The 24037-nt window shown below is 42.3% G+C and overlaps 1 protein-coding gene across 2 annotated transcripts in view; it reads right to left on the reverse strand.

The window, feature by feature from the left end:
- The window catches only part of CAPN3 (calpain 3), a 60049-nt gene that overhangs the window by 27221 nt on the left and 8791 nt on the right, over positions 1-24037 (reverse strand). The window contains exons 2-11 of one of the 2 annotated variants that reach the window (XM_024197456.1): positions 20443-20512; positions 16729-16847; positions 15389-15522; positions 14756-14924; positions 12522-12662; positions 8518-8601; positions 7996-8081; positions 6586-6663; positions 1980-2140; positions 353-522 (exon numbers count right to left, since the gene is read on the reverse strand). In XM_024197456.1, the coding sequence (XP_024053224.1) occupies positions 353-522; positions 1980-2140; positions 6586-6663; positions 7996-8081; positions 8518-8601; positions 12522-12662; positions 14756-14924; positions 15389-15522; positions 16729-16847; positions 20443-20512 (1212 nt within the window). Of the gene's footprint in view, positions 1-352; positions 523-1979; positions 2141-6585; positions 6664-7995; positions 8082-8517; positions 8602-12521; positions 12663-14755; positions 14925-15388; positions 15523-16728; positions 16848-20442; positions 20513-24037 lie in introns of those variants that run through there. The other variant, XM_024197457.1, reaches the window with a different exon arrangement.

Consider the following 24037-nt stretch of genomic DNA (forward strand, 5'->3'; position numbering starts at 1 on the left):
TGATACAATTTCTGGTTTGGTTTTAGACCAATCTTTACCATGAAAGGCCTGCCATAACAGACCTACTAGTAACTATTAGATAATACTTTATTCCTGTTTTCTTGCATCTTCTCTGCTGAAGATAGGATACGCATGCTTACCACAGGGATAATTTTTTTAAAGTAGTGGAAATCAACTTCTTGCTGGAACCCTTGAAAATCTTTGTGTTTAAAGGCAAAATCTACAATTCAACTAGGCTACATTATAAAATTAGCTACTGTCCACAGAGGATTTGTACTGTTGGGCTGCAATTTGGGATCATCTGAACTATGTGGCACTGCTGCAATGAACAGCATCTGGGTAGTAATGGTACCTCATAAATGGCAAAGCCAATAGTGAGGAGGTTGGCTCCGAGTTTGCGCTCTTTCCTCCTGTTTTTCTGCATCAGTGCAACCAGGAAGCTGCAGACAACCTCATTATCTTCAGGATCATCGTCCTCCTCCAGGAGCTCCAAGCGATACTGAGGATTGGTCCAAAACGTATCTGCAAAACCCCAGACACCGCCCCACCACAAATTAATATATAACTTCAGTCCTTTAAGATGATACTCACTGGAGTATCCTCTTAAAGAACCTGTTTTATCTTCTATTTATCTCCTATATTGACTCCTGGTTTGCAGTTCTTGGTAGACAGGTCAAAAACTGAGTTAATCTCCTTTTTTACACATTCCTTGTGCAGAAGTTGATTTCTGCAACCAAAGATGGAAGCTGGCCTATACAACAAGTGACTCTTCACCATGTGACTCCTTTATGGGGCTATATTCACATTTTATATAGTCACTGATATTAGTGCTGTTACTGATGGTGCACAGTTTCGTTTACCTTGTGTAGTAGCCATTCTACTGTATTCCATACAGCAGGGCTTCCCAACCTGTTTGAAAGAAGACCCCTGTTTCCAGTAAGAAGTATTACAGACACTCCAGTCATCAAGTCTTATTTATCTTAGTACATTATGGCTTTACATTAGAAATTTTTTTTGGAATGCCAAAACCTAATTGCTAAGACTCCTCACCTCTCCAATATGTGTCTTGCTTAACTTGTGGTTGGGAAGCCTAGACTTGCAGTAAGATGAGCTAACAAAAGAAGAATCTGGTGTACTTTTTCTGTTTTTTCTCCATTTCCATGCAAAGAGGAACTTCTGCCAGATAAGCCAAAGTATCCATTCTACTCCCTGTTGTTACCTTTGCTGGCTCAGAAAATAATTGATTTAATGGCTCATTTCACATTCTAGTGAAGATAGGATTTTATCAGATTGGCACTGCCCTATTCCAGAACATCCACTCCTTCCCAACAAACAATCTGCAAGGCAAATAAGAGTATCTTGCATTTATAGTATTTAGAGAATTTTGCATCCTTAAGCCCTTGCTGATTTACAAGCTTCACATTGTAAAACTGAAACCACCACTAACTTAGAAACCCTACCATATCTCTATAACTTCAGCCAACACTGAGATGCAGCTACCCCTATGTGAAATGCTGCAGTTGTTTTATAGCAACATTGCAAATGTGTACAACAACTGAGGACAGAAAATGAAGGAGGATATATATCTCACTGAAACTCCTGAGGAAACTGAAGTTGGGAGAATGTAAATATCTACAATGAAATTAGGCAAGCACACAGAAGTTAACATCTGTTCTCTCACAACAGGTGCTATGGAATATTTGAACAACAAAAAATAGTTAGGACCTTTTGGATTTACATCTCTTTTGGTAAAATGGTACTTCCTGGAGTACAGTGTTCCTTAACACCATACTGTGGTGTTACCTCACTACAGACTCAGGAATGTGCCAACTACCAAATCAACACCATTTTTGCAGAATCTGGATTTTTTTCCTACATCAGGTGCTGATTAGGCTGCTGCATGATTCTGCATAGCCTGTGAAATCTGACACAATCACAGGCCAAGGGAGTTTGGTTCTACTAGAAGAGATTGTATTCACCTGGATAATTGCGACAACCTCCTCCGGAGCAGCCTCTCACCCAACGCCCTTCATTGACTGAAACAGTCCAAGTTTGGAGCTTATCAGCCTCCAGAGTATCAGGTGTGAGGTTACAGATCTCCAGCTTTGTGAAGTACCTCATGAAATCGTCAAATGACATCCTAGAGAAGCAGGGAGGGGGAAAGGAGAAAATAATGGGTATCCAAAGAATAGGGCTGGACAGATAAGAAAACTTGGATTCTGGGTTCATATTGAAAATGGATCCCATAAAACCAATTTCCCCACCCCAAAATCTCAATCATACAAAACCACCTGTAGGGAATTAAGTTAATAAAGATTAAAGAGCATGTCAATTTCTGTGCCCACTTTGTGCACCACTTTGAAATTGTCCATGTAATAGACACTCTGTCATTCCTATTAATATGGAAACTCAGCAGTCCTTTTTCTTCCTGGTTCCACCCTGATCACTGTTTGACAAGGGCAGACTAATTAGATTTATGGTGTCCTAAAATGCTGTGTGTATGGAAAATCCAACTGAATTTCCTTCCCCTCTTGTCCCACTGCTGGAAGGGTATGACCAGGTTGGCTTGGACATTGACAGTATGACTGTGTAGGAATCAAAAGCATGAGTTCAAGAACTCAATTGCATTATAGGTCTAAGGGTGACCTAGACTGATAAACACAAGTGATGTGGAAAAACACTGACTCCAAGAATTTACTGTACAGTAGAACTGGTCAGACAATTTTAACAACATAATTTTTCTGTTGCTAACAAGCCACTCTGTACAGTCTGAGAACATTATTTTATTTCCTAGACAAAGCTGCTATGGAAGTGATACAAGCACCAAGGCTGTGGTTTGATTTGATTTCACTCTGCGATGTTGTGCTTCTGTAGCCTGCCTGAAATTTAAGGGATGCTTCAATGTTTTGATACTCAGTTTGTTTTTAAATACAGTTGTCTAGTTTGAGTTTCTGACTGTGTGGTACTTCGCGAAACTTAATGCTGATGTCTGTCTATTATGTCATTTTTACTTTTGTATTAGAGAAGGGCCTGAATCAAAAGTCTCTATCTACTCATTCTCATTTGTTGGGGTATTTGAAATCTAAACTTGGATTAAATTTTGCAAATGAGTCAAGCCAAAAACTGGATTAGGACACCCACAACTTTGGGATGTTTGAAATCTAGATCCAGATCTGCTTCTGGATTTTGTGGCTTGACATCACCTCCCATGTATTTATTTATTTATTTACTTGGATTTATTTGAATTTGTGTAGGATTTTTTTTTAATCACTTATTTTTTTCTTCTAAAGATACAATAGATTTGTGGTTTCAGAGTAGCAGCCGTGTTAGTCTGTATCCGCAAAAAGAACAGGAGTACTTGTGGCACCTTAGAGACTAACAAATTTATTAGAGCATAAGCTTTCGTGGGCTACAACCCACTTCTTCGGATGCATATTGAGTGGAACATATCGAGGAGATATATATACACACATACAGAGAGCATGAACAGGTGGGAGTTGTCTTACCAACTCTGAGAGGCCAATTAAGTAAGAGAAAAAAACTTTTGAAGTGATAATCAAGTTAGCCAAGTACAGACACTTTGATAAGAAGCAAGTGTGAGAATACTTACAAGGGGAGATAGATTCAATGTTTGTAATGGCTCAGCCATTCCCAATCCCTGTTTAGCCCTGAGTTGATTGTGTCTAGTTTGCATATCAATTCCAGCTCAGCAGTCTCTCGTTGGAGTCTGTTTTTGAAGTTTTTCTGTTTTAAGATAGCCACCCGCAGGTCTGTCATAGAATGGCCAGACAGGTTAAAGTGTTCTCCCACTGGTTTTTGAGTATTATGATTCCTGATGTCAGATTTGTGTCCATTAATTCTTTTGCGTAGAGACTGTCCGGTTTGGCCAATGTACATGGCAGAGGGGCATTGCTGGCACATGATGGCATATATCACATTGGTAGATGTGCAGGTGAACGAGCCCCTGATGGTATGGCTGATGTGATTAGGCCCTATGATGGTGTCACTTGAATAGATATGTGGACAGAGTTGGCATCGGGCTTTGTTACAAGGATAGGTTCCTGGGTCAGTGTTTTTGTTCAGTGATGTGTGGTTGCTGGTGAGTATTTGCTTTAGGTTGGGGGGTTGTCTGTAAGCAAGGATAGATTTGTGCTACCCAGTTTTTCCTCACATGATATTCTCTTTGAATATGCCTCCTCTGTGTCACCTACAGGCTCCATCTACACTTGGAACTGGGGGGTACGATTCCCAGCGTGAGTAGGCATACTCATGCTATCTCTCTTTGAGCTAATGCTCTAAAAATAGCAGTGTAGCTGCAGTAGCATGGGCAGCACTGACTGGCGGCACAGGCTAGCTGCCCTGAGTACGTCCCCTCCCCTCCCCTCCAGGCCTTATCGGTACGTACTCAAGGCAGCTTGCCCATGCTGCTGCTTGTCGCTGCCTGAGCTACCGTGGCTATACTTCTATTTTTAGCATGCTAGCTTGATGAGAGCTCATGCAAATATGTCTACTCAAACTGCGAATCACACCTCCTGCTCCAGGTGTAGATGTAGCCTTCTAGTGAATGCCTTCTGGAGGTGCAGGAGACACAGAGATATTGGTTGCCCTAGAGATTTTATACTGATTATTTCAGTATCTTTTATCTGCCAATAATCCTGAAGTACAGAGAATAATCCCTCTGAAATTAAGTTTATTATTGTAGGGGACAGCAGATACTGTTTTCTGGGCCAGAACATACTAGGTTCATATAGGGAAATATTGCTCAGTACATAAATCTTGGTAATCATTTGTTTATCTACAGAAACAGATTTAAATGACTGATCTCATCTTAATTATAAAATAGCATTAAAACATTCTGTGATCTTATTGTTTGATATTTACTGCTGCTCTGACATTTCTCTGTAGTCAGAACTTTGTTTCCTGAGTCACTGCAGTCATAAGGAGATGAAATTTGGAGGCTAACTGACGGTGCATAAATATATGATGATGATGTGTCACAGCATGAAGATGGAGAATCATTATATTGCACTGTTACAATATGAAGATCCAAATGTCCTTTTGTCACAAACTATATCACAACATGGTATCTCAATCTGTGCTCGCACACCGCAAATAACATTTATTGTTGCTTGCTGTCAAAGGTTTGTGGTGCTTATTGGATAGAAAAACAAAGCTGAAAAGCAGCTAAAATATTGTCTCCCTATTTAGGTTAATTTAGTGTGGGGGCAATTCCTGCCCCTTTATTCATGGTCAGTGGAACCTACATGGTTCCACTGCGCAATGGAGATGGCTTCCTATCAGTCCGTAAGCAGGGTGTAGGTGGTGGTGAAGCCAGAGAATCTCTTGCCATTCAGATTTTCCTATCGTGACATCCCAATGAAGGAGATGATTCAGGGGCACTTGCAGCATCAAGTCAGCAGTAGTGGCCAGATATGATTCTGTAGCCAATTAATGTTCTGGTAGGGAGGATTCCTTCCCCTTTATTCCCTCCACAAATCCATCCTGTGTCCAAATAGCTATGTTGGGTAAGGTAATAGGCTGAAGGTTTGCTCCTTAGTTTCTGTCTACAGATTAGCTGGGTGTGTGTGTGATTCCCAGTGCGTGTAGCCAGGCTTGTGCTAGGTCAGCTCAAGCTAGCATGCTCAAAATAGCAGTGTGGATGTTGTGGCACTGGTGGTGGCTCAGACTAGTTGCCTGAGCTCAGAGACAGGAGGTCGGGCAGGCTTGCCCTCAGGGGCTGCAATGTCCACACTGCTATTTTTAGTGCACTAGCTCGAGCTGAGCTGATGTGAATCTGGCTACCTGTGCTGGGAATCACACCTATCCGCAGTGTAGACATATCTCCCAAACCCACCCTACACTGCATCACACCTTCCAGCTGAAGCACAGACATATCCTAAGGTCCTGATTTTCAAAAATGCTCAGTGCCTGCATTGACTTCAGTAGGATTTGTGAGTGCTCAGCTGTTTTGAAAAACCAAGTCATAAAAAGCAGATCTTACTCTTTTTGGTGGTCTCTGAATTATGGGCAGAGTTGGTAGCATCACCTATTGTTAAGGTTGCCTGTCACTTTCCATTTATAAGACCGTTTTCAGTTGCTTATAACTTTGCCAAACTATATTCATTCAAGCTGAAGTTTTCCATGCCTCAGGCTGAATTTAGTTGGAAAATTTTGGCAAAGATGGTTCAGCTGTTTCCAAGAATGAGATTATGGAAAAAAGTTGTTTTGCCTATGTTTAAAAAAACAACAACAATCTGACATCCTTTTAGTTAGAAACTCTAGCACCTCTTTATTTTGGAACTTGAAATTTGGCAGCAGGGGAAAAGGCTTGTCACGCTGGGGTCAGTGGTGTGCCTTGGAAAAAACACCCACATTTGGCCAAATTGTAAGTCTTTGAAAAATCTCAGTTTGCACATGCTCATCAGAGCACTGGTAGCAAGAATGTCTGTGCAACCTTAACTCGTGGAGCTACGGTTCTTTTTAGCATCTCTAGGAACTCTCGTGTGTACCCAATAAGTCAAGCACAGACACGGAAGAACTTCAGGGAAAACACAACTTCTGAGATGGAAGAAGGTGTATCCTCACCAGAACTCCCCATCCTCTGCAATTCTGTACTGTAGTCGGATTTTCTCTGCTTTGTCAATTAAGTTCCATTCATCTGAACTGCAAAAGAACAAACAGGAATCTCTTGCACTTTGCAATACACAGTTATTTAAGAAATTGTTAATACTTTATTGTAAGTCCTACGGTGTACAAAGCCAACAGCTGGCACAAAAATTTCCTAATTCTTAATCATGTTACAGCCATGAATGGCAGGTTTTTTTGTTACTATATCTGCAACCATCCTAGTCAGTTTCCCTCTTCCTGCTCCCATTAATGCTGATACCACAGACAAGTTTGATTCAATTTTCTTATTTTGTGCTATTGACTTTACCACAAACACCACCTTACCACTCCCCCACAGGTAGGCAAGTGCGCACACACTTCAGGTTTTAGTTTCCATTTCATGCGTATAGCACTCAGCAAGCTGATGTACTGTCGTTATTCTGTTTGGGTCAGAGATGGAAAGTGTTGCAAACTCTAGTCCTATTTTAAGAGCTATAGAGGCTCCTATTTGCAAAACTCAGTGAGAAATCTCATTCCTTCTTTCACACACACTCTCTCTGATCCCCTTTCCTCCTGCTATTCAGTGCATTCATGGGCAGCATATGAACCGCCCATTTGGGGAGGCTAGCCCCCACCCATGCCCCTTCTGCCTGAGGGCTCTCCCATCCCCCTTCCCCTGCCAGAACCCCAAGCCCCCCTCTGCGACTGCTGGCCCCCCAGCCCCGGGCCACCCCAACCTGCCCTCCCCAGCGCCCCCAGCTCAAGAGCACTGGGTGGGTGGCCCCAGCACTGGGCAGTCCAAGCACCGGCCCCAGCCGCCCCAAGTCCCAGGCCACTGGCCGGCTCACCCTAGCCCTAGCCACAGCCCACTTCGGGGAAGAGAATCAGCCTGGGCTGGGGCCATGGGGGAAGAGCGGGAAGCAGAAAGCGGCCTCGGGGCTGAGTGTGGGCAGGGCCATGCCTGGCTGTTTGGGGAGGCTTAGCCTCTCCTCACCTGGGATGCCCGTTGCCCATGAGTGCATTAGAAGCTTACCTCCCATTCCAGGTCACAGTCTTGTCTATGTCTGCAACAGGAGAAGCTCTTGGCTGAACTATTAAGCCATGCTCTTTCCTCTCTCCCTGTCATCACGATTCCACTTCCCTAGTAGATTTCGTATTTTCTTAAAATCCTGTCTTGCCTAAAGTAATCCCCCAGCTAAGCACTCAGTGCAGCCTCCAGAAAAATAGATGTGTTCATATTCCAAGTACAGGTGTCAGTACTAGAGCACAGACACTGCATATACCTCATTTTAGTCTTAGGATGCAATCACAGAACAAGCACAATGCGTTTAAAGTGGAATGACTTTTTTAACCCCACCCTATAGACTCCTAGGTTTGCTTTTCACCTACTTGTCACTCCAGGCTCCTTTCCATTCCACCTGTCCCCAGGGGTTCCTTAGCCGCACTAGCTTTATTTTTCCCGCTTTAAATGATGTCTTGTTGAAAAAGAAAACACGATTGAATAAATTAATTAGTCTCGTATGGGCTCAGAGGGAAATGTACTCCCTGTTGAATCACTCATGCTCACTTCCTGCAGCACTTATGTATTCCTTAGAGGTCTCCTACCCCTCCAGTGATCTGACGCTCTCCCAGCACAGGCAGCATGGCTGCGGGCACACTGGAGTTCTCTTTGCGCCAATATCCCTTGGTTTAAACTTGCTGTGCATTATCTACACTTCCCTTCCCCCACCTCCCAGCCAAGATCCCAATGGGTTTCTAACTCTTCCTTTTCAAGAAAACTTGTATAATTTTAATGTTTATTTTGTTTACAAAAACTCATAACTTTTATTTTCTCCCTGTTTTGACATATTGCTTGGCTGACCTAAACAACAGCTTCTTCCTAGCTGTAGGAAAGAATAAATCCATACATACCTCTTCCACTGCAGTAACTGAATAGGCATGTCCTTTGACTAGCCCACAAGTCATGCGTGTCTCAAACTGCATTGGGATTATAGTCTGTAAAATATGGAATAAAAACAGTAAGCAGTACATAACAGACCCATTCCTATACTTAAGGCAGCCATGTTCTCCCTCTGCACCACACTAGGTCACCAAATATGTCACTTGGAAATTGGGACAATGACCATTTGCTTCTATTTCATACGATAATAGATGTTAGAGTGGGAGGAGACCCATAAATCATAGAGTTCATCTAACTGCAAGGTTAGGTTATAATCTATCCCTAAGAGAGGCTGTATCAGATACAGACCAATGTACCAAAGGACGTGTGGATTATCCCTCACCTGAAGTCTTCAAATCAAGAATGGATGTCTTTCTTAAATAATGTTGTAACTCAATCATAAAAGATGAGCTTTTTGGAGGAATTACTGGATAAAATTCTTTGACCTGTGTCATATAGGAGGTCAGACTAGTGATCCCTTCTGCACTCAAAAGTCAATGAATTTATGAAACAGAATAAACTGATTTTTTTTTTAATCAATGCTAATGTTAAAATGATCTAATACACAGGTTAAGGGTTTCTATATATCTGGGTATAATGCTTAAATTATCCCAAAGTACAAAGTTTGGTTTTAAAAGTCATAAAAATACATATAATCTTCCCAAATTAAGGTTAATAAATGTATACTAATAATTCCCACAGTCCAGTGTGTGATTGGGCAGAGTGCGCACATCTGGAAGCTCTTCTCTCCATCTCTGAAGATGACTGACTATGCATTTTAATGCATATTCATGCAGGGAGTCTTGTTCATTAACACTATATATGAATTAATGAGGGATCTAAACCAAAATCCCAGATCTAACCACATCACAAATTTTGGTAAAGCTCATATTCTGATCTGAACTTTGTGGCTCAGGGCCATCACTAGTCTGAATATACATTTGGTAGTGTTAAAAGGTAGCACTGTCGCTCTGGATCTGGAGATTGAGCACATATGTCCCTGCCAAGCAATACCTGATTGTGCTCAGCCACCTCCTGGGCCAAAGAGTTACCTCACTAATTTGTATTGGTAACTGCAAGACTCACAGTGAATTTTGCCATCTAGTAAGATAAGTGAATGAAAACAATAGAGACCATTAATAATTAAATCACAAAATGTACTTTGCTCATTTATTTTTAGTTTAGTTTACTGGTTTATGGGAACAACTCATAATGCACTAGTATTTTTCCTACAGTATATTTACTCAAAATAATTAAATCCAATCAATATGAAGTTTCTCTACAGTTTCTGTTATTCAGTCTTTGCTGGGAGGTGACAAAGTGGCAATTTTTTTTATTGGATTAGCAGGTTTCTACTGCATATCCATTAGTAACATCAGAACCATTAGAAACATCAGAGTCAATACTCTACATATTAGAATTCTCTTAACTTTATACCGTCCTGTGCTCTTATACTGACAGTATTAAAATGTCTTATGTTATATTCCCACTTACGTATATTAACATGTATTCTCATTTTCTTTGTAGATATACATTATATTTCAAAATGATTTATAACAGCCATGCTTTAAAAAAAGCCAGACCAATTGAGTTTCAAGAGTGATGTGCTCAGGGGTAGAGTCTCAACCTACAGATGCTTAGGTCTCCTGAGAGACACTTTGAAGCATTAACCAGCAATTCAGGTACCTGACATGTTTTTATTTCTAAAGCTGAGGATATCCATGTATTGGAAAGAGAGAGAATTGAAGAGAGGGTTATAGTGGATATAAGCAACAAAAAGAAAGGCCACGTGATCAAATTCATATGTATGAAATGAAATATGAAACTTTCCCCTCCTCCTCCACTATTTTTGTCACTGGAAAGGAACCTGAAATCACAGTAGTATAACAATATATGATGCATAAGGATTGCACGCACATGCCAAAAGCCATTCATGCATTTCCGATGATAGATAAGACACGGAGAGGTAGAAATGGAGAATTCGTTGAGTCAGGTACTACGATAATGTGTCTGATACAAATAACAAGATAGAATAGAACGAACCTGGCTGTCAAAATTATTTTCCATTATTTCCCTTCTGTGTCCATTTCCTCTTTCCCTCTTCCCTTTTTTTAAACTTTAATATTATTCCCATCTAACTTCCTCTCCAGCTCTCCTCTTTTAATTTCTCTACCCCCTTAATTTTTTTTGTTTTCCTCCCCTTGGCAATCCCCACCTTTTACAATTTTTAAATTCTCATGTTGCTCCTGCCACTAGTCCACTGGTTCCCATCTCTGCTAAATTGACTCTTTAGGAGACAGCGCTTTCAGCCAGTGACTTCCCAGTATCACGGCTTTGGATGGTGGCGGCTCAGCAGTGTAGCACCCAGCCAAACAATATAGCAACAGGAATGGCAACTTCCGGAATAATTTTGTGAACTTCTACTAGCGTGTGGTACCAGAGGAGGAACTCTGGTACAGTGCCCAGATGAATAGGCGCAGTTTCGACAGCCTGTGCTTGGAAACTAGGAGGGTCATTTGTACAGGAGCCAAGAATACTTGCAAGGAATTGCATAATTTGTATACATTTGTGTACTTCCCCAAGGAATTATATCATTTTGCAAGACTAAAAACTGATGTCAAACAGGAAAAGTTTTATTTCTCCTTCTGTCCTCCTTCTATTAACTTCTAAATTAATCAGTCTCTTTTACAGTCAAAACAGAAGTATTACAAACGAAAGTTTTAGGCTCTATAATATTATATAAATGGACAAGCATCATTTACTTTATCACTGAAAGGCAGCAGAAAATGAAAGAAAAATGAGAAAGAGATGGAAGAAGAGAAGCTTAATTAGGGAACTTCCATTCTCCTTCATTACATACCAGAGGTTCTGCTCTTTTATCTGTAGGCCTGAGGAGTGAGTATTGGTACTGTTTAACAGCGAAATGGGGAAGGACAGCAAGTCTCTCTTTTACCCAGTAGTTGGATGATTCTATCTTAAACCTTTCTAGCATTCCTCACTCTATTTTTCTTGAAATCCCCCAACCTTTTAGCACCCAAATGGATTTCCGTGTTCTGAATTTTTTCATCACTCATGTAGTCTTTGATGTGTTTCTCCCTTGCCCTCCAGTGGTTTTTATAAGGCTGAATTGTTCCAAGCAGCCCTCTGTCTGTCTCTGTGGTATTTCCTTACTCCAGCTGTTTCTGAGGACCTTACACATCTGTTCACAGAACTCCCTTAATACTCCACATATTAAAATGAGGTATACAGGAGCTCTTACGTATGATTGAGGGCCCTCTAGAGCCTTTACTTTGGTAAAGGTGGAGATCTTGTGTCCCTCGAATCTTTCTTTCTTTACGTTTTCCATTCCACCATCCCTCCCAAGCAAAGGACTTCATTAATGAATCTGCAGATGTTGTGCACTTATCATTTTGTAGGCATAAGCCATCCAATTCCATAAGTAAAACATTTCATTAACTGAATTATTACCTATTTTTCATGCAAAAATGTGGATTTTTGCACAAGCAAATTAATGCATCTGCACATTTTGTGGGTGCATTAATGGAAGCCTGCTGAAAATTTGTGCCTAAGTGTTGTGTAGTTAACAAAGGGTTAAACAGTGACATAGTACTGTTATTAGGAGGGAGAAGTTGAGTGCACACTTCCTGACACTTTTTGTTGCTGCTTCTCTACTAGGAGCAAGTTGTTCACACAAGTTCTAAGCTGTGATCTTAACTGACTGGATGCTAACATAGTCTTTTGGGAGAATTATACCTGTTGCTGCATCTTGAGAGGATTGAAATCATTTAGTTCCTAAGAACACACAGATGCCCAATGCTTTTTAGAACAATTTTTTAGTTCTCTTCAGCTGATATGGTATAACTCAATGCAATGTGTAAGGGATTTCAAAACACAGTTGCTGTGCTTTTCTAACTGGTATGATTACAGGGAGAAGAGTTATGAGGCAGGGGACAGTCATTGCTTGAGGCATACAAACCCAGGCTGGCCTTTCCTCTGAGCCTTGGAAATCTAGAGTTGAGTCAGTCCTCGGCATGCTATTCACATTCTTCACCATTCGGGCAATTAATTCCCCAAGATCACTTTGAGGAGCAGTCCCGTACGAGAAGCCCATATTGTCCTGGTACAGAAAATGGGAGAAAGAAGTGGTACATGGGAAGTGAATCAGTGAAGAAAGAGAGTAGGAGAAAAGGGAAAATGAAAGAAAAACAAGAAAGAAATGGAAGAAGAGAAGCTTTATTCGAGAACTTCCATTCTCCTTCATTACATACCAGAGGTTCTGCTCTTTTATCTGTAGGGCTCAATGATACTAGAGCTCTCATGCTACTACGGTAGCTCCATAGTCCTAAACTCGTATTGAAATGAGCTGTGCCTCTAACTACTGTGATAGCCTCAGTTCCGCACAAAGGTCAAAGAGAAATGGGAGACTTGTAATTAGAGAGCACATCGCTCTACTTACTTCACAAAAGCCATACGTTGCCCCCCCACTTCTGTTCCACCTCAGTGAGAGCACCTCCTTCCAAAAAGACATGGCAGCGCCCCATTTGCTTACCTTCGTTTGTGTGGGAGATACTATGTCACCATGCAATTATGTCACATTAGGCAATAAAGTCATGCCCACAAATGACTACATGAGGCAATATGGCAGTGTGGTGCAACAAAAGGTTAAAGTCCTGAGAATCTGCTCCAGAAGATGCTTCAGAACCCAAGCCCACAGAAATGTGTACTTTTCCCTCTTTTTTTCTGTTTTAACCTCTGCAACTAATGGTTCTGGAAAATCAGAACTTCATGAGATAGTCGGGAACCTTGCAGAAAAAGTCAAGTGGACTTTATAAAGTAATTAATTTGACTCCTCTTTCTTTCTTTCTTTCTTTCTCCGCCCCCTCCATTTGTATGTACTTAGCTTGCAATTGTAATTCTTTCACTTATGTGTTTTGTTTATTTTTGTTCTTGTTTCAGCATCACTTTTCTGGAAGATGAATCAATACCAGTGGCAGTGCATTAATATGCCCCCTTCCCCATTGGATCTATTTCCTCTGGCATCAGGGCCAGAATATGGATTTGATCTTTTTAGGCTTTAAGAAAATTAATGCCTAATAAATACTGTGCTGATTAATATTGCTTTAAACTTCTATAGCTAGCTAGCACGCTCTCTCTCTCTCTCTCTCTCAAGCAGTGTATGAAGGCAGTGTATTCTAAAGGATAGACATGACTCAGGAGTCTCAGATTCTATTTCCAACTATGCCACTGGCCTGCTGGGTGACCCTGGGCAAATCACTCCCCCCTCTCTGTGCCTCAGTTTCCCATCTGTAAAATGGGGATGATGATACTGACATCTTTTGTAAAGCACTTTGAGATCTAGGGATGCAATGTGCTATATAAGAGCTAGGTGTTAGTATTACTAACATTAATACATTTATCCCCACAACACCCCCACCACATAGATAGTCTTACATCTGTTTTACAGATGGGCAAACGGAGGCACAAGAGATTAAGTGACTTGCCCCAAGTCACCCAGCTGGGGCCTCTCCTGCAAGCCGTTGTGCACAGCAGACTCTTCTATCCCTGTGGAACCCACTGAAGTCAGTGGGGTTCCGTGTGGGTATAGGAATCCACTGGTGCAGAGCAACTCGCAGGATCAGGGCCTGAAGTCACAGAGTTGGGAACAGAGTCGATGTCTCCTAGCTCACAGTCCCTTGCTCGGACCACAAAACTGGGCTTCTTTCCTTACTCCTCATGGGACAAATCTTGAGGCCTTAATTTAATCCATATTTAAGGCAACTTCCAATGACTACAGTGGGAGTTGGTCTGCATATGGACTGAATGAAAACTGAGTAAAGATCTCAGGATTTAGGTCCCTATTGTTTATAAGCTATAATAAAGCTAAACATTTCCAATATAACATTTTAGTTTTTTTTGTGAAGACTGAGGCAAAGGGGACATCTTTTGAACATCCCATGTTCTTCTTTGGGTATGGACACCTTTTGTCAACTTTTCCAAGAGCCAGTCATCAATAACATACAGGAAGTTCCCACCCTTCCTGGTGGAGTTTCTAAGTCAGACCTAACAGAGATCCTCTGGTCCTAGAAATAGACTTGCGCTATGTCAATTTAGCAAAGCACTTACAAAGACATCTGTGATTGTCCCCTGATTTAGAAACCCCACTCCTTTGCAATCTAGTATGCCTTATCCGCAATGTTCACATGGACTTACATCAATGGAGCTGGCCATGAGTGATCCTCTGTCCTTGGCATGTTTCATGATCTTGTATATATCTTTGGGTGCATCTTTTATCTCATAGAACTCTGTCACTCCTCCTGTGAAATCCTCCATGGCCTCTGTGGTATTGCCTCCTTTCAAAGCCTCATAGGACCCGTGGAGTCTTGGAAAGGAGAAAAAAAAGTTATGCTATAAACAATCCTGGTTCTACTTCATCAGTTTGGTAAAAGTCATGTTGAAAATTTTTAATAATTTTAATGTGGGTCATCCACACATATCTACAAAAGTAAGTTGTTTGGTTTTTTAGAACTAATTGCTGACATCTGGTTAAGTGGTAGGCCAAACTTTGGAAACTACTCTACAGCTTATTACATCCTGCCCCAAGTCTAACCCACTAGAGTTAACTACATTAAAACCACGGGAAAACATTGTTTATATGTATAGATTTTCAAAGAAGGGCTTCTTCAAGAAAAATCCAACAACATTTCTTCGTTATGGCTTGTCTCCATGTCTACTTGGAAGAGAATTATGTTAACTCTGGTATATAGACAGATCATCACCTCCCCACACACAGCATATAACGTAAGGCTAGTGAAGGTGCATTGCAATTCTAAAGCATTCCTTTACTTTGCATAGGCCTTTTCCAGCAGAGCACTCCAGAATTCATTGCGCTGGGAGGATTTGGTGAAGACCAGCTGGTTGTTATATGTTGGTAAACAGTCATCAATGACAACCTCCACCCAGTTTCCATAGCGCCAGAACTAAATAAAAGCAGACAGAAAAATGTATTAGTGACTATGGTGGGAGGGAAATCTGGCTTAAGGGTTAGAAAAGCCATGAGGCAAGGGAAATCCAGTAGCTAAGTACTGTTATGAATTTGGTCCAGTTCCTAAACATTTTTGGAGATCTCTGCTACGCATTTGAGGCCTGATTTCCAGAAGTGCTGAGTACCTACAACCCTAATTTATGTCAGTGGGAGCTCAACCTTGGTGTTAGAAGACTAAGGGACATAATATTTAGATGGTCACCAAGTGCAAATTCAAAGTGAGGCTCTCTCTTCCTTTGGCCACGCACCCAAAATGTCCATCTTAATCCACACCACCCTCTCTTTACCCTTCCTACCCTAATTTCTGAAGTGTCTACCTCCTCTTCTCCTGGGAGTCTGAGTCTTCCCTGAGTAGCAGCAATGGCTTCTGTGTGGCCCTGTAACTTGCAGACCCCCAAACGCTGCCAGGATTGCTGGGTTGGATTTTCGGCCATGTGGAGCAGCACAGAGGACCTTGTGCTGCACTGGCCTTGTGTTGTGATAGAATAAAGAACTTCAGTTTCCTGTAGTCCCTCACACTTTCACAGTCATCACCCATCCATCCAGATTGCAAACAGGAAGGTGGGGGGAGAGGTTGAGAAAAGACATTGTAAAACTGCAATGACAGCTGCAAGTGTGGTAGCTGGACTGAGTTCACTCATGCAACATCCACAGCCCTGCATAGAGTCTTTTCAGAGGTAGGATTACAGGTAATGTAGAAAACAATAAATCAATCAGTGAATAATCAATTCGTTTACAATATGTCTCCAACAGAGACCAGCTATTTGAGGGACTAAAAATAGGTCCCCTTTCCAGCTAGCAGTTTATCTATAGTCCATGGAGTGGGCAGCAGGGGACGGCCGAGCAATGAGAGGGAACACCTGTTGCTCTCTCTTACTGATGGGGCATATTAATTTGCAAATGTTTCAGTGGTGATTTAATGCTCCTCAATTACTGTGGCAGGTCTGTGATTCTCTTAGAATAATCTGGCATGGCGGAATTTATTTCCTACATCTCCCCCCTCATTGTCACTTGCACTGTCAGCGGATAGATGAGACAAAGGGAACACTTTCTTCCTGGACTGCCAGAGCAACAAGTGCTCCATCTACCTCCCTGGATAATGCCACCACCACCTTACATGCTGCTCTTGGAAAGGACTCACCTGGAAGTGAAAGATCCCAGCATAGTTTTTTATGAAGGTCTGATCGTGAGGTATGACGCGGCAGAGTAGCTTTTCATTCAGCGTCAGGCAAGCAATGGCAGCTAGGAACCAGCAGTCACCTGTAAACAAGCAGAAGCAGCAGACAAAATGAAGGGTCAAAAGCATTAGGGCAAAATCCTATGAGACCAGTGGTCCATCTCCTCCAGCCACTAGAGTGTTTTGTGTGTATTGTGATGTATTTTAGTACATGTATAGCACATTAATATTATTGTATTAGGGAAGTGCCCATTAGCATGAATCAGGATTGGAGCTCCACTTGCTAAACACTCTACAAACATAGAAGCGGTATGATCCCTGCCCCAAAGGACTGAGAGGAGTCTGAGTTGGTATAATTTACACTTTCCTCTGGCTTGCTCAGAATTTGTTACACAAATGCACAAATCCTTAGCGTCTAGTACTCCTTTATTCTGTGAGGTTGTTCTAGCCTACCCTGGCTGCAATGTCCGAACTCAGAACTGCCAGACCACAAAGTGCTCCAGCCATATCCTATTGCACTAGAACGCCTGCTGGGCCACGCTGGGGGGCAGGAGTAGGTGAAATACAGCTGACTATGTTAGCTTTACAACGACTGGGAAGTCACCAATCCAAATTGAATTCCCAGCTGACTGTTAAAGACAGCCTTCTGTGCTAAGACAGAGCAGGGCAGAGGATCTGTCCCTCAATCTGACATTGGTGCATTTCTGGCTATGTTTTACGTTTTGATTTTCCATTCTCAGGGCAACATTCCAGTTCTGCTTATCCTATTATTGTGAGGTTTATTTGCTGCTTTATCATACTGAAAAAACTCTTCTCATTTCAAGCCTGTGTCCATGTTTGCACAATTCTATTCTTATGGTTTTTGAAAGTTACATTTTAAAATAATAAACTTTATGCTCACCTCAATGGTGACCTCCATGGGGCAGCAACTATTTTCAAACTACTTGTGTGTACAGCCCCTAGCACAGTGGACCCTAATCTTTGATTAAAATCCTTAGGCATTACTGTAATATAAACTGCAATGCCAGGTAAATTTGCACACGCGCGCGCGCACACACACACACAAAATATCTTCAATTCTTTCATGCTGCCCGTACTCCTTTAACAAACTCTCTGTCCCAGGGCACCAGGCTCTCACTTCCTTCTTTTTCCTCCTCAAAACTTACTCTTCCATCAAGCCCCAAAACTCTAACCCATCAGACCATTACATTAAAGAAAATACACACACACAGCTAGAACCATCCTGTAACCTCTATGCATATTGTGTTGTCTGTGTAAATTGTAAGGCCTTGGGGACAGTGACTTGATGTTTTTTAAAATTGGTCCTGTTCAGGACTGAGCATACTATCAGCATGTAAAAATAACAAACAGCTGTCTGTTATTGTAGAAAACATAGGAATAAAATACGCATTAGGTTCATTTTATCCTCTCTGGAGCAATTGTCCCTGAAGTCCTGCAGAATAGTAGGGGATTATTTAATATAATGGGCTGGTGGGTTATTACATCACCAACAATTTAAAACAAGCAAACAATGTTGATCTTACAAATTTATCAAAACTGTGGAGTCACAGCTGATGTTGTCAGGGCTGTGGAAAACTCACAGAGCATTGGCTTCTGATTTTGCTGAATTGAATCTGTGAGCTTGTGAAAGGAAAACATGGCGCCTTTGGAACAATGCCTGTTGGGAGCCATGGGGAGGGTAGAGGTAGGATCATTTGGCCTAACCTTTGTCTGTGTTGTGTGAAGTGATGAAGGGGTGAGGCAGAAACTGAAGCATTTCAAAGAGAAATGCTGCCTGAACCGTCCTAGTTCTTATACTTCCTCTTTCACCCGAATGGTGATGGCTATTCTGTATTGAATTGTGTTGGGCCAGATCTACACCATAAACTTACATCAGTATAGCTGCATTGCTCCGGGGAGTGAAAAATCCACACCCCTGGGTGATGCAGTTGTACTGACCTAACCCCAGTGTAGATAGTGCTATGTTGACGGGAGTGCTTCTCCCATTGCCATACCTACTGCCTCTCACGGAGACGATGGGAGAAGCTCTCCCATCAGCGAAGTAGCATCTTCACTGAAGCAGCACAATTGTGCCGCTGCAGTGTTTTAAGTGTAGACCTGCCTGTAGTGTGGAAGTAGGTTTGTATTTAAAAGCCACTAAAAATTACTTTCACAGGTTGATGCTTGTCTGTTTGTGCCATTCTGTGGTAGTTGCACACAGACCTCTGGGCAAGCCCTGTGGTTTGAAGTACAGCCAACTCAGAGCCATGGCCCATCTAAAGTAGGATTTAAAGCCATAGTAGCACCTTTATAGAAAAAGTTTAAATAGTTTGTTTTCATTTTCAGTTTTAACAAATGTTGCTTATACTGCAGTGTTTGGAGTTTTAAGCACCGTGGCGACTGTGTGTGGTCACTGCACCTTTAAGGTTGGGTGGTCTGGCAGAGATCACAGCTGAGCTGGCAGCAGTTGCAGCTAAAGCTGGATCCCCAGAATGAAGTGGAGCTGCATATATCTTGTAAATAAGGACCCAATCATTGTGCTAACTTGATTTATTATTGTTGCTCTGATCCAGTTAAAGTCACTGTAGTTAGCTCACTTGTTTACATTTGAAGAGTTAACCTACATGGTCTGAAAACTCAATGTAGATGAGCTTTACTGTCTTATAAAATGGTTAAAAGCGGTGCAGAGATAAAGCGCTAACTCTGAGTGCTCTGGATTTGTTTGGTATTTGCAAATACAGGCTTTTGTATAGTGCCAAGAAATGTGCTTACTAACAGACACAAACATCTAGTCCAAAATGAACTGACCACTAATGGGAAAAGTGAGTGCACCAGAGGGACAGGGTATCATCAGATCAGAATAGCTTATGTGCAGTCCTGAGCATGTAAATGTGCAGAGTTGCCATTTTCATTGTTTCTGTATACACCTGCTGTAGGCTTTCTGTATATCTAGTATAACGGGCATAACTAGCTTTCTTGCTTTCAAAATGCACCTATCCTTTGCTCAAGGTATATGATTACTGCCTCTGATTGATTATGATCCAGGCACACAGCTAGTCTATGTTAAAATTTCCTGTTGCTGTTGCCTTAGCCTCCCTTCCCCCATCCTTGCTTTTTCCTTTTAATCCACTTGTGCTACCTCTTGCCTTTCAGACTATAAGTTCTTTGGAGCAGAGACTGTCCTTTAGTGTACATCTGCACAGTATTTAGCTCAGTGGAGCTGTGTGACATGCTTGAGGTGTCTAGGAGCCATTATAATGTAAATAATAAAATCAATTAAAAATCTGAGAGAATAAACTGATTTTAGATTAGACTCTTCCTCATCCATTCAGCCTCTCACTAGAAACAATTGCCTCCTCTTTAGCCCACTTAGACTCTGTCTCCTTAAGTCACTCTGTTCTTGAAAGCCTGGGAGAAAAGAGGCCTTGCAAAATGCTGCCCTGCAATAAACTTCACAATATGAATAGCAAAGTCCATGCACACTGAGCAGCTTCTCTCTCACACTCCTCATCTACAACCCTGCAGGACAGGGTGGCTTGGTTGAGAAGAACTATGGCACGGAAACACAGATGTTTTAAACTCCTATCGAGCAAGTAAAAGCTAAAGATAAACTGTGATGCAATTATCTGGGACTATATAAGAAATCCAAAACACAGTACAGGAGACAAAATGTCATACCTAATTCTCCTTGACAAATATCAGTTCGGTTGGCTCCACCAATTATAAAGCGTGGATTCTCACAGATTTCCTGTAAGATACAAACAAACATATGAGCAGGAAAAATGTGCTTTGTGCTCTCTGTATAGTAAGCCTGGCCCCTGCACTAGTACCTGCTGTAGTTTCGACTAAGAAGGGTAATGTCAGGGCCTGCAACTGTGATGTGTCACCATAGAATGCTGTCCTGTGGTGAGAGACAGCCCATGAGAGGGCACCTCCAGCTGGGGAGGCGGCAGCTGGAAAGTGGTTAGAGAAGAAGGAGGTGAAAAGAGGCGGCACTGAGGTAAAAGGGGATTTGCCAGAGGAAGCTGGATCTTGAAGGGCAGTGTGCAAGGAGCCCAGCTGCGAGGGTACAGAGTGTGTGACTGGTGAGGTTGACCATTGGGACACTGACAGGGAATGCAGTTTGGGTGTGTGGGCAATGGGTGTGGCTCTCCAGGTGAGGAGCTGTCATTCCTGGGCAAACCTGTTGGAAAGAGAGGCAATCATTGCAGCAGTCAATCAAAGGAGCATCACAAGCTGGAGAGAGGCATAGGCGGGACAGTAGGGGTGAAGCTCGACTTCAGCCAGGGAGAGCAAGATTCCGTCTTGGGATGTCAGAGCATGTTGCTGACAAATTAATTTTACGGTGACGGCAATTTACATGTAATCATTTTCTGAAGCGCGTATTTGATGTTACTTCATGTTCTTTATGTTCTTCCCAAATTTCTGGGTTTTCCTTTATAAAGTTTAAAATGGAAGGTTATCTCCATTGTACCGGTTTGCCTCTTCCAAGCCTCACAGGAGGCATAGCCTATCTGAAGCCTGGGTCACTGCATCTGTTTGCTATAGAAATGAAATGGGAGTTATGTCAATGTGATGGCCACAGAACCTACAGAAAAACCATCTGCTGCAGGGGTTTGATTGCAGTTTCCTTTCAGAGGTGCTTTCTGGGGCCCTGTGAGGTCAGATGTGCAGAACTTAAGATAAAGTATAGCCTCCATCCAGAAGGGTTTGGTATCTGGAATTGGAGAGACCTCTTTTGGGCCAGTTGCACAGGGCATAGTTGCAAATACATTAACACTTTGAGGGGATCAGATAGAAGAATTTTGTTCAAAGTGTGTGTGGGGGAGTTAAAATTGGGGTGGGATGAGGAAAGGCAGGATGGCAAGCCAGGGCTGGGAATCCACTGCAGTTCAGTAAAATTTAGGTCTACAGATCCTAGGACTCTTACTGACAAAGGCGGAGATGCATTCTCCCAGAAAACTGGAAACGTCACTGGGGCAGATCACTTGTGGGGGATAAGGCTCACATTTTCAAAAGTGGCCACAGGTTTTGAGTGCTTCAGTTTGTAGGTGCCCAACTTGAGACAACTAGGTGAAGATGAACTGCCAGGGTAATGCTGCTACAATCTGCCCCTTCAGGGCATGATTCTCCTCTGGCCTGCCCCTAGCATAGTCATTTACACCTGTGCAAAGTGGGTGTAAAGGGCTCCCAGATCAGAACTCTGCACAGGTGTAAATTACTAATGGCTTGTCTACATTAGAGAAGCTAAACCAATTGGTGCCTTTTCGGTTGATTGAAAAGCAGCTTGCATCTACATTTAAAAATGCTTCAATAAATGGTTGCAGAGGCAGAAATCAGTGTAACTTACCTCAGAATTGAACCTAGACTGTAACGCAATTCAGGTAGAAACATTTTCATATAGAATCATAGAATATCAGGGTTGGAAGGGACCTCAGGAGGTCATCTAGTCCAACCCCCTGCTCAAAGCAGGACCAATTCCCAACTAATATGCGGTAACTGTTTGTTCCCTAAGCTGGGCAAGGAACCATGGTATGGTGCAACCCAGACTGGAGGAGGAGGGAAGAGAGGACAGCCAGCCTCACTTGGGAAGAGCCTCCCCTACTTCTTAGCAGCCTTCATCCATGAACTTCATAGCCCAGGTTAGGGGGGAAGGGACATACGCCAACTGTGGGAACCCATATGCAAGGTTGGAAGAAAAAGAGAGACCACCAAGCAGAGCCCATCTCCCAGGCAAAGAGATGGTGGCAGGGAAGGAACTTCCAACCAGGTACCCAAACTCCTGAGATGGGGATAAAGAGAGAGATCTACTTAATGACCCCATCTCCTGTGCTGGAGGGGGGTAAAAAACAAACCACACCTCAGGACCCCGTTTCCTGGGAAGTAGCAAGGGTGGGGAGAGAAGACAAGCTCCTCCAGGAACCCCATTTTCTGGGTGCAGGGAAGAAGAGAGACCAGCAAGAGTGGGTACAGCTATATAGAAAGTCAGGAGTACTAGAGACAGGTCTTAGGTACTGTAGCTGCAGCCTGAAGCTTTTTCAGTATGAACAGCACAATGATGGACTTTCTGAAGCTCATATTTCAGGTCTAATTATTTCTTTGGTATGAAACCATTTTTTCTCCTTCCCAGTAGTTGGCTCAGGGATGCATTAATTTTGATGTAACTATCTGGGTTATCCCCATCGCAGAATTGAGACAAGTGTCTAATAAAGACAAATTTCCGGCCCTCTACAACAGTCATCTCATTCTGCCGACTGCTGGGAAAGGAGAAAGTGGCCTTTATTTTCGTGCCTTAGTCAGCTGGCTGGGGGATTAAATTCTGTAAAGTCAGATGTTTGAGATATCTTATAACTTCTCTCCATCCACTTGATTTGTTGGAAACATTCTTCCTGACACTGCTGTCATGCTTGTCTTGAAAATTGGCATAGGGTCCTGTGGGAAGTTTCAGATTATAGGAGTACATTTTCTAAACCAGCCAATGTACTTCAACCGACTCCTGCTCCCACTGAAGTCAATGGTGAAACTATCATTGACTTCAGAAAGAACGAAACTAGACTCAGAGTATGGACTTCAGGATTTGGCACATTGTCTTTTAGTTAAATGTAGCTGGATATTTAAATACTTCCAAAGCTGCCAGTTAAAAAAGAAACATAAACACACCACTGTGACGTTCCCCTCTGGTGTTATCTGGACCAGTGATCTGCTAGGTCACTCCAATCCTTGACTCTGTGAGCCAGCCTTACCCTGCTCTGCTGTGAGAACCCCCACTCCTGGGCTGTTCACGCACAGCCTCTGGCAGGTAACCTGTTCCCAGTTACTTGCAACTGAATGACACTAGCCAATATCTCCGGTCCCAGACACAATCCTAGGAACCTCTGTCTTGCAGTGTCCAGTTATGCCCGCTGGACGCTGCAAGCTTATATAAGTTCGTCAATTTAACAAAGAAATTGATGTGTACCAGGCTTGTTATCCCAAGGGGAGTCTCTGACATGCTTCAAACCAAATGCACTGCTTCAGGTAGAATAAACAAACAGATTTATTAACTATAAAGATAGATTTTAAGTGATTATAAGTCACAACATAAGTCAGATTTGGTCAAATGAAATAAAAACAAAACACATTCTAAGCTGATCTTAGCACTTTCAATGCCCTTACAAACTTAGATGCTTCTCACCACAGGCTGGCTGGTTGCTCTTCAGCCAGGCTCTCCCCTTTGATCAGCGCTTCAGTCGCTTGATGTGGCGTGTGTAGGTGGAAGAGAGAGAGAGCATGG

This window comes from Terrapene carolina, unplaced genomic scaffold, assembly GCF_002925995.2.
Source record: "Terrapene carolina triunguis isolate 2854851 unplaced genomic scaffold, T_m_triunguis-2.0 Scaffold96, whole genome shotgun sequence".
Classification (NCBI taxonomy): domain Eukaryota; kingdom Metazoa; phylum Chordata; order Testudines; family Emydidae; genus Terrapene; species Terrapene triunguis.